The sequence below is a fragment of the Salmo salar genome, chromosome 09, assembly GCF_965601325.2.
Source record: "Salmo salar chromosome 09, fSalSal1, whole genome shotgun sequence".
Lineage (NCBI taxonomy): Eukaryota > Metazoa > Chordata > Actinopteri > Salmoniformes > Salmonidae > Salmo > Salmo salar.
The window spans coordinates 116,829,407-116,850,081 of NC_138299.1; the positions used below are offsets into that span (position 1 = coordinate 116,829,407).

A 20,675-nucleotide genomic window follows, 5' to 3' on the forward strand; every position below is an offset into this window, starting at 1 on the left:
AATGTTCATTGATAAGTTTTAGTAGTGTCTGCTCTGCGTGCAATTTGAGTAGTTGAGACATAAAAAGGGTATTGTTAGAAAAACTTCTCTATTACAGTAAAATAATCTCTCAATGTGTTTTGGTGTCCATTTTGTTGGACCAAGCCTCAAATGCAAATAGCGAGTTGAAACCATTTGTGATCTCTGAATTTTGTTGGCGTGAGAGGCGGTGGGGGGGTGCTTGGTGTGTGTAAACCATAGAGGGAGAGATGAAGTGAGAGTGAATCTGTCCAAAATAAGCCCAATGACGTTTTTATGGGTTTATTTTGGACCTAAGCTTGTTGCCTGCCTTCCCTCCTTTGGGACAACAACTCCCATTGTTAGGGTGGAGATGTGCATCTCTGGTGTAAACGGGGAGGTGCACACAGCACAGAGAAGCGAAAGAGAAAAGACCAAAAATACAACACGAGAATAAGCGGACATAAACGCTCATTAAAAACGGAAAATAACAAAACCTTGATTCTTGCAATATAGGCATTAATTCATGTTATATCCCCCCATCACCTGAATGAAGTGTCCCGTCTGTTCTAGTCTACTTCCCACCCTCCCCTCCTCTACTCACCTCATTCTGCCTTCCCCACTTCTCTCTCCCTCTCCCCTTCCCTCCGTTCCCCTCTCTCTCCCCCTCATCTCCCTCACAGACAGTCAGAGTGACATATGATCAGGATGTAAACTCGTTTGACTCGTTCCCTTTGAGGAGCTCTGTTTTATCCTACAGGTCTGCCTCTTCCATTAGGGATGTCAAGAGGGAGAGGACTACACTTAAAAGCCTCCAGGCAGAGGGAGCGAAGGGCTGCGTTCCAAATGGCCCCCTGTTACCTACTACATAGTGCACTACTTTTGAACAGGGCCCATAGGGTTCTGGTCAGAAGTAGTGCACTATGTAGGGAACAGGGTGCCATATGGAATGCAGCCAAGGAGGATGCCCTCTCTCTATGTCCCCTATCATCATATCGTAGATGTACCACACTTCAGTAATGGCCTTCGAGCTCAACTCTAGTGTTGATATATGTGTTGTGATAGCCACATAACAGTCCAGCAGTTTATCGTAGTAGTAGGGCCTGCTTAACTGCACAGGCATGGGCTAACTCGAGCCCAGAGATTTTTCTGGCCAGGTCACCACGGCTAGGCGAAGTGAACGTTTGTGCTTGCATACTCTCTTAAAATACCTTTGCTTGAAAAACTAGAAAAAAGCGGGCAATATTACTGTTTATCCCTCTGTTGAGACGCCATAGCAAGAAGTACACTTCCTCAAAATAGTCAGAATGAATCTAAGATAAATCAAGAAATCTGTATTTAATGTTGATGTTTTTACAGAGGAAGTCTTAGTCATGCAGATGTAACTAAGATGTTTGGTGCAGTATTTCTCGAGTGAAATGTGCATGAAAACAAGTCGTCTGTCATTGAATGACAACAAACACCTACTTTTGGCCAATCACTGATGAAGGGGTGTAAACTTTGGCTGCCAAAATTCGACAAGCCTCAAGAAGAAAAATGTGTGTGCTCGAACAGCCGGAAAAAAAACCCGCCGAACACCAAAACGTCAAAAATGTGGTCTAATATATGCACAAACTCTTTCGAATGGGAAGCATACGGTAAGTTTTCCTGTAGAGGTGCTGGGTGCATGGAGTCGGATAGAGGGCAGACTTGCTACAAAGCTTGTTATAGCATGGGCAGCGCCATTGAGGGCTTTCTCCATTTTAAATGGGTTAAAGGGGCAATACTGAGTTTAAACAAAAACAAAGTGAGAACCCTGCCACTGTTTAGGTAAACAGCAGATTTCCCCTTGGAGGGATCATCTTAGCACAGACAGGTGTTCTCTCTTTTCATCTCTATGGCTGGGTGTCTGAGCTGAGCCCCGACTTGTGTGGCCGAGTCCTATCCATCTCCTCCCGAAAAGGACCCGACAAAGACTTGCCCTCGCTCCAGTGCGTTCACGAGCCGTCCTGTGTTTGTGCATGTGCTCTGAGCTGGAGACACAAAGGCTTCCCTCTTTTATAAGGATAGCAGACCAAGCACTGCAACTAGTCTCAGCTAAAACTATTCATGGCATCTGTTTAAAAGCGTCTCCAAGAGGCGAAACATTTTTTAGGGAATCTTCAGCGACACCCCTGTGTTTGGACCGAACAGTTAGAATAGCCTTGCAACATGCCAGACTTCGAGGATCTTCTGTGTGATTTCTGGAGAGACACAGCTCGTGAAGAGCTGTGGATCACAGACATATAGTATGAGGAGCCCAAACTGATCCTAAATCTGATGCTAACTGTGTGTACAGGGTATCTCACAAAGGCTAGCAGTACCTCCCATACTGATCCTAGATCTGCTGCAAACTCTGTGTCCAGGGAAAGACAGGAACTGATTCAGAGAGAGAACTCATATCATGTTGATGTAACCGCCATAGGAGCCCGTACACGCAGTCTCTTGGCATCTATTGATGTTAAACTACACAGTATCAAAAGTAGAATATGGATCAGTTCTAGAGTTGATGTACAGTATATGATGTTGAACTTAAAACTATTTTAAATTGAACAAACTCAGAAAGGTCATGGGAACTGAACTAGAGGACTACAACATAACCAACCCACGGGAGATCAGGAGAACATTCCAGTGGTCTGGATAGGGGTCAAAGATCAAAGAGGCTCTGCTGTGATGTCTGGTCTCCCTGGGGTTGAGTGACCGATGCACAGCCCTGACATCACTGCTGCTGGACAGCACAGCCTGCCACTCAACAACACAGCCCACCGATGTCCATCATTTTGTTTTTTGTTCCCATTGTTGACATCACAGAGAGCTATTTTTCGAGAGGCCCGCTATGTAACCGCAGACTACTGCAGCTCAAATGGCACCCTATTTCCTATTTAGTGAACTCTGGTCAAAAGTAGTGCACTAAATAGGGAATAGGGTTCCATTAAGGATACCAGCCCCTGGATCTTTTGGTCTAGCTGAGGTTTTCAGCTGCGTCTTTCCTAGTGCTTATGTGAAGTACGCCTTTGGAAAGTCTGGAATGCATTCCTGACAAAGACTCTGTCAAAACCGTTGGGCCCTGGAGTGGGCCCTGTCAAACTCAATAACGTCACAAAACATAGAAGTACATGAAGTGGCGAAGTACTGTTTTCTGACGCGGAACAATTAAAATATGTAAACACTGCTCTGTAACTAAACCCATGTAAATGTACTGAACACGTAAGTGTAATCATAGACAAGGGCTGCAGAATTCTGGTAACTTTCACAAAATGTATGGAAAACCTGGGAATGTTGGGAAAGTTGCCGGAATTTTTGTAACTCTTTCATAGACTATTCTGTACCTGGGAAGTAGCCGGTAATCTCCTGCGTACTCATCATATTTGTAATGGACCACGTGCAGTTGGGAGTTGTAGTACTTGCAGGCCTGGAATAGAGGAGGAGAAAGAGGAGGAGGAAGAGGAGGGGAGAGAGGTTCTGTTAACGCCTGTGAATAACAGACAGTTGATTCTGTCTGTATACATGACCGTGTGTGTGTCTGTATACATGACCGTGTGTGTGTCTGTATACATGACCGTGTGTGTGTCTGTATACATGACCGTGTGTGTGTCTGTATACATGACCGTGTGTGTGTCTGTATACATGACCGTGTGTGTGTCTGTATACATGACCGTGTGTGTGTCTGTATACATGACCGTGTGTGTGTGTGTATACATGACCGTGTGTGTGTCTGTATACATGACCGTGTGTGTGTGTGTATACATGACCGTGTGTGTGTCTGTATACATGACCGTGTGTGTGTCTGTATACATGACCGTGTGTGTGTCTGTATACATGACCGTGTGTGTGTCTGTATACATGACCGTGTGTGTGTCTGTATACATGACCGTGTGTGTGTCTGTATACATGACCGTGTGTGTGTCTGTATACATGACCGTGTGTGTGTCTGTATACATGACCGTGTGTGTGTGTGTATACATGACCGTGTGTGTGTCTGTATACATGACCGTGTGTGTGTCTGTATACATGACCATGTGTGTGTCTGTATACATGACCGTGTGTGTGTGTGTATACATGACCGTGTGTGTGTCTGTATACATGACCGTGTGTGTGTCTGTATACATGACCATGTGTGTGTGTCTGTATACATGACCGTGTGTGTGTCTGTATACATGACCGTGTGTGTGTCTGTATACATGACCGTGTGTGTGTCTGTATACATGACCGTGTGTGTGTGTGTATACATGACCGTGTGTGTGTCTGTATACATGACCGTGTGTGTGTCTGTATACATGACCATGTGTGTGTGTGTATACATGACCGTGTGTGTGTGTATACATGACCGTGTGTGTGTGTATACATGACCGTGTGTGTGTGTGCTTTATGTCATGTATTTATTTGACCTTTATTTTAAACAGGGAGTCCCATTGAGACCATGGTCTCTTTTGCAAGGGAGCCCTGCATCTTACAACTACACAACACATTACACATAGGAAATACACCAGAAAATACAAATATTAAGAGAATAAAAAAAGCTATAGAAAACACACACATGAAAAACAATCACATTCCTCAGCAAAAAGGTCCTCAATCAACAAAAAGAGGTGTGTGTGTGTGTGTGTGTGTGTGTGTGTGTGTGTGTGTGTGTGTGTGTGTGTCTTCGCATGGGCAGTTGATGCTTGATATCCCCTCTTGGTCACAACGTGGAACTTATACAGCTCTACAGTAGTCACACACACACACACACACACACACACACACACACACACACACACACACACACACACACACACACACACACACACACACACACACACACACACACACACACACACACACACACACACACACACACCTCTCTCCATTGAAATCAGTAGATCCATGGTACAGTAATGGTAATGTACAGGCAATGTACATCTTTGTTTTACATGAGTAGCGGGCCTCATACAACCCAATGTGATGCAAGCTAGGGCTGCAGAGTCTGCCTCCCTCTACAACATTAAGGTTGTGTCCCAAATGGCAACCCTATTCCCTTCATAGTGCATTACTTTTGACCAGGGTCCACAGGGGAAAGGGTGCCATTCGGGACACAGCCTTGGTGTTTATGCAGCTGATCCAGCGGTGACAGAGTCAACACAGGAAGTGAGGTGGTAGCTCTAAGCTCGTTTTTTTATGCCTTGCAAAAACATTTTTGTTGTTGTTGAGGGAGGCAGACTCTGCAGCCATGGGGCTTGAGTTACAGACTTTCTTTCTCTCCTTCCCTCTCTTCCCTCGGTCTCTCACGTGCACACAAAACGCACATATGCGAGCTCAGCAGCGCACAAGCACACTCTCTCTCACGCGTAAACACACACACGCTCACGCACTCCCCACTCAATTCAATTTCAAATCAATTTTCAATTGAAGGGCTTTATCGGCATGGGAAATATATGTTTACATTGCCAAAGCAAGTGAAATAGATCATAAACAAAAATGAAATAAACAATAAAAAATGAACAGTAAACATTACACAAGTTCCAAAAGAATAAAGACATTTCCAATGTCATTTTATGTATATATACACAGTGTTGTAATGATGTGCAAATAGTTAAAGTACAAAAGGGACGATAAATCAACATAAATATGGGTTGTATTTACAATGGTGTTTGTTCTTCACTGGTTGCCCTTTTCTTGTGGAAACAGGTCACACATCTTGCTGCTGTGATGGCACACTGTGGTATTTCACCCAGTAGATATGAGAGTTTATCAAAATTGGATTTGTTTTTGTCTGTGTAATCGGAGGGAAATGTGTGTCTAATATGGTCATACATTGGGCAGGAGCTTAGGAAGTGCAGCTAAGTTTCCATCTCATTGTGGCCTGTGTGCACATAACCTGTCTTCCCTTGAGAGATTGGTCTGCCTTCGGCGGGCTTACTCAATAGCAAGGCTATGTATGTATATAGACAAAACATTCCTTAAGTTTGGGTCAGTCACAGTGGTCAGGTATTCTGTCACTGTGTACTCTCTGTTTAGGATGAAATCGCATTCCAGTTTGCTCTGTTTTTTTGTTAATTCTTTCCAATGTGTCAAGTAATTATCTTTTTGTTTCCTCATGATTTGGTTGGATCTAATTGTGTTGCTGTCCTGGGGCTCTGTGGGGTCTGTTTGTGTTTGTGAACAGAGCCCCAGTTCCAGTTTGCTTAGAGGACTCTTCTCCAGGTTCATCTCTCTGTAGGTGATGGCTTTGTTATGGAAGGACCAGCTTGCTTAGAGGACTCTTCTCCAGGTTCATCTCTCTGTAGGTGATGGCTTTGTTATGGAAGGACCAGCTTGCTTAGAGGACTCTTCTCCAGGTTCATCTCTCTGTAGGTGATGGCTTTGTTATGGAAGGTTTGGGAATTGCTTCCTTTTAAGTGGTTGTAGAATTTAACGGCTCATTTCTGGATTGTGATAATTAGCGGGTATCGGCCTAATTCTGCTCTGCGTGCATTATTTGGTGTTTTACGTTGTACACAGAGGATATTTTTGTAGAATTCTGCATGCAGAGTCTCAATTTGGTGTTTGTCCCATTTTGTGAATTCTTGGTTGGTGAGCGGACCCCAGACCTCCCAACCATAAAGGACACTGGGTTCTATAACTGATTCAAGTATTTTTTTGCCAGATCCTAATAGGCATGTCAAATTTGATGTTCCTTTTGATGGCATAGAAGGCCCTTCTTGCCTTGTCTCTGAGCTCGTTCACAACTTTGTGGAAGTTACCTGTGGCGCTGATGTTTAGGTCGAGGTAAGTATAGTTTTTTGTGTGCTCTAGGACAATGGTGTCTAGACGGAATTTGTATTCATGGTCCTGGGTACTGGACCTTTTTTGGAACACCATTATTTTTGTCTCACTGAGATTTACTTTCACGGCCCAGGTCTGACAGAATCTGTGCAGAAGATCTAGGTGTTTCTGTAGGCCCTCCTTGGTTGGGGACAGAAGCACCAGATCATCAGCAAACAGTAGACATTTGACTTCAGATTCTAGTAGGGTGAGGCCGGGTGCTGCAGACTGTTGTAGTGCCCTCCACTCTCTCCAGTATGTTTTCTCTGTGGTTCTGTGGATTCCCATCGTCTTTCCATCAGAGTAGTTGTTGTATTATTATGTATCACTTAAACACAGCTCCACTGACAATCATTACATTTATTATTAAAGACACAAAGTATATTTACTTCCACAAGGCAATAACACATTCCTGGGAGCACATACTTAAATAGCCGTTCTCTTTCTTCCAGCTCGCTCACACACACACACACACACACACACACACACACACACACACACACACACACACACACACACACACACACACACACACACACACACACACACACACGCCATCTTCTGTAAGCTGTGACGGTGCGGTGTCTGGTGTGTTTCTGTATGCAGTGATGCTGCTACAGTAGGATGTGAGTGAGACTACGGGTGGCTAATCTGATCACTTCCTTCTAGCCAGCATGTGCTGCAAGTCTTTCACTTCAGCCTCACTATCAAACCATAAGAGCATGAAAACAGGTGCACACACAGTCTGTATTTGCGTCCCAAATGGCACCCGATTCCCTATAGTGCACTGCTATTGACCAGGGCCTATAGGGTACCACCCCAAACTATTGCACTATAAAGGGTGCCATTTGGGTCACAGTCAAGATCCACCGCTTCATAGTGACAATACAATACGGGAAATGTATGCAAAATTTTGTTCACGCTGGTCGTCATCATTTGCATTTGTAAAGTTCTCGCCCCGTCACTGTCTCTCTCTCTCCCCCCTTCCTTCCCTCTCTTTCCATCTCTCCCCCCTCCTTCCCTTTCTTTACATCTCTCGCCCCATCTCTCTCTCTCTCTCCTTCCATCTCTCTCACCCCCTCCTTCCCTCTCTCACCCCCTCCTTCCCTCTCTCTCCCCCCTCCCCCTCCTTCCCTCTCTCGCAACCTCCCTTCCTCCCTCTCTCTCTCCTCCCATCTCTCTCCCCCTCCTTCCCTCTCTCACCCTCTCCTTCCCTCTCTCGCCCCCTCACTCTCCCTTCTTGCCCCGTCCTTCCCTCTCTCAACCTCTCTCGCAACCTCCCTCCCTAACTCTCCCTCTCTCTCTCCCTCCTCCTTCCATCTCTCCCCCTCCTCTCTCCCTCCTCCTTCCAGCTCTCTCCCCCTCCTTCCTTCCCTCTCTAACCCTTCCTTCCCTCTCTCACCCTCCTTCTCCCCCACTTTCTCGCCCCCTCTCTCTCTCTCTCACCCTCCTTCTCCCCCTCTTTCTCACCCCTCTCTCTCCTCGCCCCTACTCACTCTCGCCCCCTCCTTCCCTCACTCTCGCACCCCTCCTCCCCTCTCGCCCCCCCTCCTCCCCTCTCTCTCGCCCTAACCTTTCCTCTCTCCCTCCCTCCCTCTCGCCCTCTCTTTCCCCCTCCTTACCACTCTCTCCCCCTCCCCCTTGCCCAGACCTTCCCTCTCTCGCCCCTTCCTTCTCCCCCTCTCTCTCTCACCCCCGCTCGCCACCTCTCTCGCCTCCTCCTTCCCTCTCGCCCCCTCCTTCCCTCTCTCTCGCCCCGCTCTCTCGCCCCGACCTTTCCTCTCTCCCTCTCCTTCCCTCTGTCCCTTTACCCCTCCTTCCCTCTCTCGCTTCCCCTCCTTCCATCTCTTTCTCTCCCCCTCTCTCTCGCCCTCTCTCACATCCTCCCTCTCACCATCTCGCACCCTCCCTCCCTCTCACTCTCCCACCCCCTCCTTCGCCCCCCTCTCTCTCTCTCGCCCCCTCTCTCTAATTCAATTTAAGGGCTTTATTGGCACTCTCTGTTTAGGGCCAAATAGCATTCCAGTTTGCTCTGTTTTTTTGTTAATTCTTTCCAATGTGTCAACTAATTATCTTTTTGTTTCCTCATGATTTGGTTGGATCTAATTGTGTTGCTGTCCTGGGGCTCTGTGGGGTCTGTTTGTGTTTGTGAACAGAGCCCCAGTTCCAGTTTGCTTAGAGGACTCTTCTCCAGGTTCATCTCTTTGTAGGTGATGGCTTTGTTATGGAAGGTTTGTTTCGTTTCCTTGTAGAGTGGTAGAATTTAACGGCTCATTTCTGGATTGTGATAACTAGCGGGTATCGGCTTAATTCTTTTCTCTCTCTCTCTCTCTCTCTCTCTCTCGCTCTCTCTCGCTCTCTCGCTCTCTCTCCCTCCCTCTCTCTCCCTCCCCCTCCCTCCCTCCCTCCCTGGCCAGCAGGCAGCCTCAAATGATTCAGCTCCATAGATGAGCTCATTGGAAGCAGCAGTCAGCAGTCCAGTCAGCTCAGCCACACAGCTGGGCTCCCCCACCCGCCAGACGCTGTTGATTCCCACGGAGAGAAACATGATACAGCAGCAAGCTGCACAACTTTACTTCGCTTTACCTCTCATCCAGAAGGGGAGCAGTAACGCCAAGACATGGGTAAAGAATACATGAATACATGCACTTTCTCATATATGGGCCAAGGAGGAGTGAGTGAGTGATTGAGTGCATCAGTCTCTCTCTCTCGCTCTCTCTCTCGCTCTCCCTCTCAATCATAGAGCTAGCTGGAAACTATCCCTCTCTCTCACATGCACACATACACACACGCTCGCAGGCACACAGAAACACACACCGCTCCTGGAGGAACAGAACACATCTGTGCTCCTGATGTCTCTGCCTTATGGACTCATGATGTTGACCTCTGTGTTGAGGATAAGTAAACTAACAACTACATGTAGCCCTGACTCTTACCCTGACCCTTACCCTGACTCTTACCCTGACTCTGACCCTTACCCTGACTCTTACCCTGACCCTTACCCTGACTCTTACCCTGACTCTTACCCTTACCCTGACTCTTACCCTGACTCTGACCCTTACCCTGACTCTTACCCTGACCCTGACTCTTACCCTGACCCTTACCCTGACTCTTACCCTGACTCTTACCCTTACCCTGACTCTTACCCTGACTCTTACCCTTACCCTGACTCTTACCCTGACCCTTACCCTGACTCTTACCCTGACTCTTACCCTGACTCTTACCCTTACCCTGACTCTTACCCTGACTCTTACCCTTACCCTGACTCTTACCCTGACCCTTACCCTGACTCTTACCCTGACTCTTACCCTTACCCTGACTCTTACCCTGACTCTGACCCTTACCCTGACTCTTACCCTGACCCTGACCCTTACCATGACCCTTACCCTGACTCTTACCCTGACTCTTACCCTTACCCTGACTCTTACCCTGACTCTTACCCTTACCCTGACTCTTACCCTGACCCTTACCCTGACTCTTACCCTGACTCTTACCCTTACCCTGACTCTTACCCTGACTCTTACCCTTACCCTGACTCTTACCCTGACTCTTACCCTGACTCTTACCCTGACTCTGACCCTTACCCTGACTCTTACCCTGACCCTGACTCTTACCCTGACCCTTACCCTGACTCTTACCCTGACTCTTACCCTTACCCTGACTCTTACCCTGACTCTTACCCTTACCCTGACTCTTACCCTGACCCTTACCCTGACTCTTACCCTGACTCTTACCCTGACTCTTACCCTTACCCTGACTCTTACCCTTACCCTGACTCTTACCCTGACCCTTACCCTGACTCTTACCCTGACTCTTACCCTTACCCTGACTCTTACCCTGACTCTGACCCTTACCCTGACTCTTACCCTGACCCTTACCATGACCCTTACCCTGACTCTTACCCTGACTCTTACCCTTACCCTGACTCTTACCCTGACTCTTACCCTTACCCTGACTCTTACCCTGACCCTTACCCTGACTCTTACCCTTACCCTGACTCTTACCCTGACTCTTACCCTTACCCTGACTCTTACCCTGACTCTTACCCTTACCCTGACTCTTACCCTGACTCTTACCCTTACCCTGACCCTTACCCTGACCCTTACCCTGACTCTTACCCTGACCCTGACTCTTACCCTGACTCTTACCCTTACCCTGACTCTTACCCTGACCCTTACCCTGACTCTTACCCTGACCCTTACCCTAACTCTGACCCTGACTCTGACCCTGACCCTTACCCTGACCCTTACCCTGGCCCTTACCCTGACTCTTACCCTGACCCTGACTCTTACCCTGACTCTTACCCTTACCCTGACTCTTACCCTGACTCTTACCCTGACCCTTACCCTGACACTTACCCTGACTCTTACCCTGACCCTTACCCTGACTCTTACCCTTACCCTGACTCTTACCCTGACTCTTACCCTTACCCTGACTCTTACCCTGACCCTTACCCTTACCCTTACCCTGACTCTTACCCTGACCCTTACCCTGACACTTACCCTGACTCTTACCCTGACCCTGACCCTTACCCTGACTCTTACCCTGACCCTTACCCTGACACTTACCCTTACCCTTACCCTTACCCTGACTCTTACCCTGACCCTTACCCTGACTCTTACCCTGACCCTGACTCTTACCCTGACTCTTACCCTGACCCTTACCCTGACTCTTACCCTGACCCTGACTCTTACCCTGACCCTGACTCTTACCCTGACCCTGACTCTTACCCTGACTCTTACCCTGACCCTTACCCTTACCCTGACTCTTACCCTGACCCTTACCCTGACTCTTACCCTGACCCTTACCCTGACCCTTACCCTGACCCTTACCCTGACTCTTACCCTGACTCTTACCCTGACTCTTACCCTTACCCTGACTCTTACCCTGACCCTTACCCTGACTCTTACCCTGACCCTGACTCTTACCCTGACCCTTACCCTGACCCTTACCCTGACTCTTACCCTTACCCTTACCCTGACTCTTACCCTGACCCTGACTCTTACCCTGACCCTTACCCTGACCCTTACCCTGACCCTTACCCTGACCCTGACTCTTACCCTGACCCTTACCCTGACCCTAACTCTTACCCTGACTCTGACCCTTACCCTGACTCTTACCCTGACCCTTACCCTTACCCTGACTCTTACCCTGACTCTTACCCTGACCCTTACCATGACCCTTACCCTGACACTTACCCTGACTCTTACCCTGACCCTTACCCTTACCCTGACTCTTACCCTGACTCTTACCCTGACCCTGACTCTTACCCTGATTCTTACCCTTACCCTTACCCTGACTCTTACCCTGACCCTTACCCTGACCCTTACCCTTACCATGACCCTTACCCTGACACTTACCCTGACCCTGACTCTTACCCTGACCCTTACCCTGACCCTTACCCTTACCCTGACTCTTACTCTCCCACACACACACACTCACCTGTCTGACCAGCAGACAATCTGTATGGAGCTCGGCCCCCTGGGGCACGGTCGACTGCAGTGTCCGTCTCTCCAGAGGCACTGTGGACACCTGGGGGACAGAGGGGGAGGAGAAATCATTGGGGGTGAACCATCAAGGCGGGAGGGACAGTTTGATGTCAGGTAAAAGGTCGTCTCTTGTGAAAGACTGTCGGGGTGGAAGGGGTGTGGACTTGACATCTCAGCCTTTTCCCCTAGAGCCAAATTCACTAGCTGGCCAGAGGTCAAAGTTCACGCCATAGCTGCTTTTTGGTTTACTGAGATTAGGTAAAAGATGACACATGCAGTTGTGGGATAGGATACATGTGCAGGATTGAACATGAAAATGCTTGAGGGGGACATATGAAATCTAAGGATACAGTCTTTACCACTATGATGTAGTCAGATGACTGAGCCCTGTTCCAGTGTGTCAGCACTTGACGAATAACATCTAACCACGAGCTCCGTCGCTGTTCTAATTCATTCAGAAATATTAAGGTCAACAACAGCACATGGCTCAAATATATCCTTCCATACCTAACAGTAAAGATTTCTGGAGAAATACTGCTCTGACTGATGATGCTTGTGTCCCAAATGGCACCGTATTCCCTATGTAGTGCACTACTTGTGACCGAGGCCCAATAGACTCTAGTCCAAGTAGTGCACTATATAGTGGGATAAGGGTGCCATTTGGGACGCACACACACAGAGAACAGCCAAGTCCGCTCCCTCTCTGATCAAGGCTTGGTTCTGATTTACTGGGTCTGCAGTCAGCTGTTTAAAATGCAGCACACTCACAGGAAGCAAGGTGTTCCAAAACATTATTAGGTTTTGGAAGCGAATTAGGTTTGTCCATTAGCTAATGAATTGGAATATCCATTAGGTTGAGCTATGGAGAGACAGCAAATGAAACAGGGACTGTTTGGTTGCTGGGCCGGTGTGTGTGTGTGTGTGTGTGTGTGTGTGTGTGTGTGTGTGTGTGTGTGTGTGTGTGTGTGTGTGTGTGTGTGTGTGTGTGTGTGACGGTAGCAGAGTCATGCATTTAAAAATCAACTCAGGGATCGAGAGCCGAGTCATTTCCCTAAAACCAATTAAAAGCAATTAATGTGAAGTGGCAGTCTTAAGGAGCCACATTAGCGCACTAATTAAGTCACTAATGAGCAAACAGCCACAGGACATTGTGGGAGCAGAAGCACTGGGGGAATGAGGGGTTCAGAACGCGTGTGTGTGTGTCTCTCTGTCCTTCCGTCTTCTCGAAAAACATTGGGTGGCTGGAGCCAGACACAGTCACACGCACATACAGTCAGACCCCCCCCCCCCACACACACACACACAGAGACAAGAATGCATTCACTGGCACACGTGAACGCACACACACAACCCCCCAAACACACACAGACACGCTCGTACCCACCGTGAAGTCGTTGTCGGGGAAGAGGAGCAGCTCTCTGAGGGGGTCTTCCTTCAGCTCATCTCCCAGGTCACAGATCACAGCCTCATAGTCCAGAGGGTCTATCAGCTTGGGTTTCTCCTGCTGGAACACACACACACATTTTACTTGACTTATCCCATATGGAAGTGAAATAAACACTTGGGTACTACTTGGGGAAACACAGATGAGATAGCGGTGGACGCAGGATTCAAATCCCGGTCAAAACACACACACACACACACACACACACACACACACACACACACACACACACACACACACACACACACACACACACACACACACACACACACACACACACACACACACACACACACAGAGAGAGAGAGAATCGCACAGTCAGCCATACATATGACTACTGTAACAGTCACACCATGGAATATCCAACATATTCAACTATTCACAAAAAAGTATTCTACATCTAGGACTTATCCTGCTGTGACACACTGCGAGACAGACAGACAGACGCACAGTCAGCGACCCCACGCTAACATTTCTCTACTATACTGTTCTACAATCCTGACGTATATAAACCTCTCTGAACTGCGCTGATACCCAAAACACTCAGCAATCCCGTCATACACACTGAGAAAAGTCAGCCAGTCAACAAGTGTTCTTCAAATCGAACGCGAGACAAACGGCATAGCTAGGCAAACAGTCTAAACCCCAGGACATCTGTTTATCTTTCACTGGACGGGCATGAAAAGAAACACGAGCTAGAGCTACCACCTCACTTCCTGTGTTTAGACTGTCACCATTGGATCAGCTACATAAACACCAAGGCTGTGTCCCAAACGGAACCCCGTTCCCTACGGACCCTGGCCAAGAGTAGTGCCCTATATAGGGGAGCAGGGTGCCATTTGGAACGCGGGCCCCCAGCCTAGAGGGGCGGGGAAGAGAGAAGTAAAATAGAGGATGAAGTGGGTTACATGTCATGTGCCAAACCAAACCAAAAACATGTAGAGGGAAACCATTTTACTGACAGATGGAGAATATATCACATTAACAGTGATCACAACAGCTCAGAAAACATATTTAATGATAGGTTCTACCTCACCTATTATTTTTGGTTTCTGGTGCTGAATAGTATTTCGATGGATTACATCAGAGATTTAAGCTCTGAAATGACCGTAGGCTGATATAGTACAAAGCCAGACGTTTACAGTACGTTTTAGGTTAAGGGTTAGGCTACACATCTGCACAGCAAATGCTCTCAACAATCCCATCCAGACAGAGCGTTTCACAGAAAGCGAAATGGACTGCACATGATGAGACGAGGCTATTTCGGTCCTCAAAGGAAAGCAGTATGTCTTATTCACCACTGCTAACACAAACTGTGGTCAGAGATGTGGAAAACTGATGACCCCTGTTCTCTCTGTTGACACGCCCGCTGCAGGAGGTTTTCTCCTGCGTTCCGACCACAAGCCCCTGTTCAGTTACACCAGGGGTGTATTCTTTAGTGCACATCGTAGCTAAAACATTTTTCAAAAGGAAAAAGGGTTTCTTATCGGACAAGTTCAGCTAGGTCCCACAGCGTTTGCTTCAGTTTGGTTCCTAGTGAATAGGCCCCTGACACATAAGGGAAAGAGGTAGAACCAAGCAGTCAGTGAGGAATGAAAGCATGACAAAGAATGTGAGAGAAAAACCAAAGACTGAAAAACACCCAGAATCTTTGTTGTGAGGAAGGATCTTGTTGTGATTCCACTGTAAAAAAAAAAAACTAAAAAAAAAAACCCTGAAACAATTTGTTTGTATTAAGTGTACCCGACTGTAAGAGAGAATTACCACTGAGGACAATTGAATTTGTCAACCTCACAGAAATATCTACCAAGACAATATATTTTTCCTGAGTGGCCTGTGGAGAGTGGTCCAGCGGTTAGTGCTGCGTACCCACCCCGGGACACATTTAGCCAACGCTAGCAGTCAGCATGGGTTTTGAATCTGCCTCCCAATCTATCCTACCTTTGATGTCTCCTCTAGCCCTCTTCACTGTCCAATCTCAATATAATAAATAAAACCAACAACAATATATATCTAAATGTCATAGGTGGTCTTCAGCCGAGATTTCCAAATGAACATAAAACAAATATTAACTTCCCTTTGTGGTTCCAGTCAGTAGGGATCTTACCATATAGACAGACCGGTGGGAGGGGCAGAGAAACACAACAAGTCTTTCATAATCAGCATTCATTCACACTGTTGCCAAATCACTTGATCACCCTACTGAGCAGCACTGTGGGCTTGGCCCCTTTGGTTTTGACTCTTGACCTGACCATTGGCACTGAGAGGTCAAATGGCACCCCCTTAGTTTTGGTCCCCCTTTATTCTGGTCAAAAGTAGTGCACTATAGAGGGAGTAGGGTGTCATTGAGACATGGACAAAACCACTGGGGTAATTCTACAACAAAGTGGAAGGAAATAGGCAGTATTTAGACGATAACAGTCAGCTGAAGCTATCTTCCCTGACACCTGCAGTACTATCGGCTCAGTAACACAACAGCTCAGTATTGACTGGGACTATAGAGTGTGTTGTAGTGGGCGTTTTATCAAATCTCAAAGCAGCTTGATACATGCTACATGACACCTACACGTTTGGCACCTAAATTCCCCCAGACAACATCACACCAATACAGTCAAGATGTTGCAGAGCATTTGTACAAATCGGACGTACGTATAGAGGTGTAAAAGTCCCCTGCTGACAACCTCATAGCTCCAGTTGAAATGTTGTGAACATATAGATCCCATACTGATTGTAGATTGTAGTCCTGTGTGGCTTAGTTGGTAGAGCACAGCACTTGCAGGTTCGATTCCCACGGGGGACCAGTATGAACAAACAGGAAAATGTATTTAAATTGCCCTGGATAAGAACGTCTGCTAAATGACTAAAAGTGTACAGTGGCTTGCGAAAGAATTCACCCACCTTGGCATTTTTCCTATTTTATTGCCTTACAACCTGGAATTAAAATTTATTTTCTGGGGGTTTGTATCATTTCATTTACACAACATGCCTACCACTTTGAAGATGCAAACAATAAATAAGACAAAAAAATGGAAAACTTGAGCGTGAGTAACTATTTACACCCCCCCCCCCAGAGTCAATACTACAGTTGAAGTCGGAAGTTTACATACACTTAGGTTGGAGTCATTAAAACTCATTTTTCAACAACTCCACAAATTTCTTGTTAACAAACTATAGTTTTGGCAAGTCGGTTAGGACATCTACTTTGTGCATGACACAAGTCATTTTTCCAACAATTGTTGGAAACAATACAGACAGATTATTTCACTTATAATTCACTGTATCACAATTCCAGTGGGTCAGAAGTTTACATACACTAAGTTGACTGTGCCTTTAAACAGCTTGGAAAATTCCAGAAAATTATGTCATGGCTTTAGAAGCTTCTGATAGGCTAATTGACATCATTTGAGTCAATTGGAGGTGTACCTGTGGATGTATTTCAAGGCCTACCTTCAAACTCAGTGCCTCTTTACTTGACATCATGGGAAAATCAAAATAAATAAATTGTAGACCTCCACCAGTCTGGTTCATCCTTGGGAGCAATTTCCAAACGGCTGAAGGTACCATGTTCATCTGTACAAACAATAGTACGCAAGTATAAACACCATGGGACCACGCAGCCATCATACCGCTTAGGAAGGAGACGCGTTCTATCTCCTAGAGATGAACGTACTTTGGTGCAAAAAGTGGAAATCAATCCCAGAACAACAGCAAAGGACCCTGTGAAGATGCTGGAGGAAACAGGTACAAAAGTATCTATATCCACAGTAAAACGAGTCCTATATCGACATAACCTGAAAGGCCACTCAGCAAGGAAGAAACAACTGCTCCAAAACCGCCATAAAAAAGCCAGACTACGGTTTGCAACAGCACATGGGGACAAGGCTTGTACTTTTTGGAGAAATGTCCTCTGGTCTGATGAAACAAAAATAGAGGTCTTTGGCCATAATGACCATCATTATGTTTGGAGGAAAAAGGGTGAGGCAAGCTGAAGAACACCATCCCAACCATAAAGCACAGGAGTGGCAGCATCATGTTGTGGGGGTGCTTTGCTGCAGGAGGGACTGGTGCACTTCACAAAATAGATGGCATCATGAGGTAGGAAGATTATGTGGATATATTGAAGCAACATCTCAAGACATCACTCAGGAAGTTAAAGCTTGGTCACAAATGAGTCTTCCAAATGGACTATGACCCCAAGCATACTTCCAGAGTTGTGGCAAAATGGCTTAAGGACAACAAAGTCAAGGTATTGGAGTGGCCATCACAAAGCCCTGACCTCAATCCTATAGAAAATCTGTGGGCAGAACTGAAAAAGCGTGTGCGAGCAAGGAGGCCTACAAACATGACTCAGTTACACCAGCTCTGTCACAAGGAATGGGCATAAATTCACCCAATTTATTGTGGGAAGCTTGTGGAAGGCTACCTGAAATGTTTGACCCAAGTTAAACAATTTAAAGGCAATGCTACCAAATACTAATTGACTGTATGTAAACTTCTGACCCACTGGGAATGTGATGAAATAAATAAAAGCTGAAATAAATCATTCTCTCTACTATTATTCTGACATTTCACATTCTTAAAATAAAGTGGTGATCCCAACTAACCTAAAACAGGGAATTTTTACTAGGATTAAATGTCAGGAACTGTGAAAAACTTCCGACTTCAGCGGAGTCAATCACCACCTTCCGGAGACACCTGAAACCCCACCTCTTCAAGGAATACCTGGGATAGGATAAAGTTATCCTTCTAACCCCCCCCCCCCCCCCCCCCCTTAAAAGATTTAGATGCACTATTGTAAGTGGTTGTTCCACTGGATATTATAAGGTGAATGCACCAATTTGTAAGTCGCTCTGGATAAGAGCGTCTGCTAAATTACTTAAATGTAAATGTAAATGTATGTATAGCCACCTTTCGCAGCAATTACAGCTGCAAGTCTCTTGGGGTATGTCTCTATAAGCTTGGCACATCTAGCCACTGGGATTTTTGCCCATTCTTCAAGGCAAAACTGCTGCAGCTCCTTCAAGTTGGATGGGTTCCGCTGGTGTACAGAAATCTTTAAGTCATACCACAGATTGTCAATTGGATTGAGGTCTGGGGTTTGACTAGGCCATTGCAAGACATTTAAATGTTTCCCTTTAAACCACTCGAGTGTTGCTTTAGCAGTATGCTTAGGGTCATTGTCCTGCTGGAAGGTAAACCTCCATCCCAGTCTCAAATCTCTGGAAGACTGAAACAGATTTCCCTCAAGAATTTCCTTGTATTTAGCGCCATCCATCATTCCTTCAATTTTGACCAGTTTCCCAGTCCCTGCCGATGACAAACATCCCCACAGCATGATGCTGCCACCACCATGCTTCACTGTGGGGATGGTGTTCTCGGGGTGATGAGAGGTGTTGGGTTTGCGCCAGACATAGCATTTTCCTTGATGGCCAAAAAGCTCAATTTTAGTCCCCAACCCTGATCTGTACTTCTCCAGAACTTTGTCCCTGACCTGTTTGGAGAGCTCCTTGGTCTTCATGGTGCCGCATGCTTGGTGGTGCCCCTTGCTTAGTGGTGTTGCAGACTCTGGGGCCTTTCAGAACAGGTGTATATATACTGAGATCATGTGACACTTAAATAAAGTCCACCTGTGTGCAATCTAACTAATTACGTGACTTCTGAAGGTAATTGGTTGCACCAGATCTTATTTAGGGGCTTCATAGCAAAGGGGGTGAATACATAAGCATGCACCACTTTTCCATTTTTTTTATTTATTTACTGAAGCAAGTAATTGTTTTTCATTTCACTTCACCAATTTGGACTATTTTGTGTATGTCCATTACATGAAATCCAAATAAAAATCTATTTAAATTACAGGTTGTAATGCAACAAAATAGGAAAAACGCCAAGGGAGATGAATACTTTTGCAAGGCACTGTAAATGGCCACTCCACTGGATAGAAACTCCGATACACATAGGGAGCAATACTGTGTGTATCAGGTTCCAGATATCAACACACCGATCAGATAGCCAGTGACTCTCTATTTGACTAACTAGTATTAGGCTAAGGCTAGCAATGTCCAACTCCAACCTGTGCCATATCGGTTAGCCTCATATTGACAGACAGATGCGGTGTAGAGTGAAGTTTCTGATAGAGACTTGGTTCAGTTTTGCCTTTCACCCACTCATGATTAAGGTTAGGAATGGGAAGCTGATTCTTGATCTTTACCTAGGTGAACTTCACCCCAGATCGACAAGTGCAACAGAGAGGAAAAGGAAGCCCAGGGAAATAAAAACACAAAGATACGGCAATGCACGAGAGAGAGAGAGCATACATACAACGCTCAGCCGGTTGAAATCGTTCCGCACACGCCTGCTCTTATCCCTGTTCTTCCTTCGGAACGTGATCTTACTCCTGAAACTCATCCTGATTCAAACAGGAGACTACTACACACGGATACCGATGACACGGACACCACTGACACGGGTAGAGACGGGGACACGGACAGGACATGTGTTCCAGCAGGCAGAAGCAGAAGGTCCATTGAAGGGTGTGTGAGACCTGTCGGAGCGGGTGGTGCCCAAGGAGGAAGTAGATGCTTGATGTCACACGGTGACAGAGGAGGTGCAGCAAGGGGAAACTGACAACAACAAAAAAATCCAACCACCAAATGTGTCTCTCTTCCGTTTCTCTCTATCTCTGTTCTTACTCTCACCACATTTTTGGGTCGGATTCCCGCTGGGGCCGCCCATGTGAAAATGTACGCAAGCACTACTATAAGTCACTTTGGATAAAAACATCTGATAAATGGCATTGATTAAATCGTCATTATTATTATACTGTATTAGATACAGTAGCCATAGTAACATTACTGGGTAATACTTAGTAGTGGAAGTACAGCTCTGTAACACTGACACTACAGTACGTAGACACATTGGTCTAGACTAGACTGACAACATCTCCC

At 46.4% G+C, this 20,675-nt stretch overlaps 1 protein-coding gene across 6 annotated transcripts in view; it reads right to left on the reverse strand.

Annotated features, from left to right (window-relative positions):
- dock10 (dedicator of cytokinesis 10) overlaps positions 1-20,675 on the reverse strand; it is a 180,947-nt gene that overhangs the window by 95,063 nt on the left and 65,209 nt on the right. For 4 of the 6 annotated variants that reach the window (XM_082956144.1, XM_082956148.1, XM_082956147.1 and 1 more), the window contains exons 2-4: positions 13,672-13,791; positions 12,241-12,330; positions 3,345-3,427 (exon numbers count right to left, since the gene is read on the reverse strand). In XM_082956144.1, the coding sequence (XP_082812270.1) occupies positions 3,345-3,427; positions 12,241-12,330; positions 13,672-13,791 (293 nt within the window). Of the gene's footprint in view, positions 1-3,344; positions 3,428-12,240; positions 12,331-13,671; positions 13,792-20,049; positions 20,308-20,675 lie in introns of those variants that run through there. The other 2 variants (XM_082956146.1, XM_082956145.1) reach the window with 2 other exon arrangements.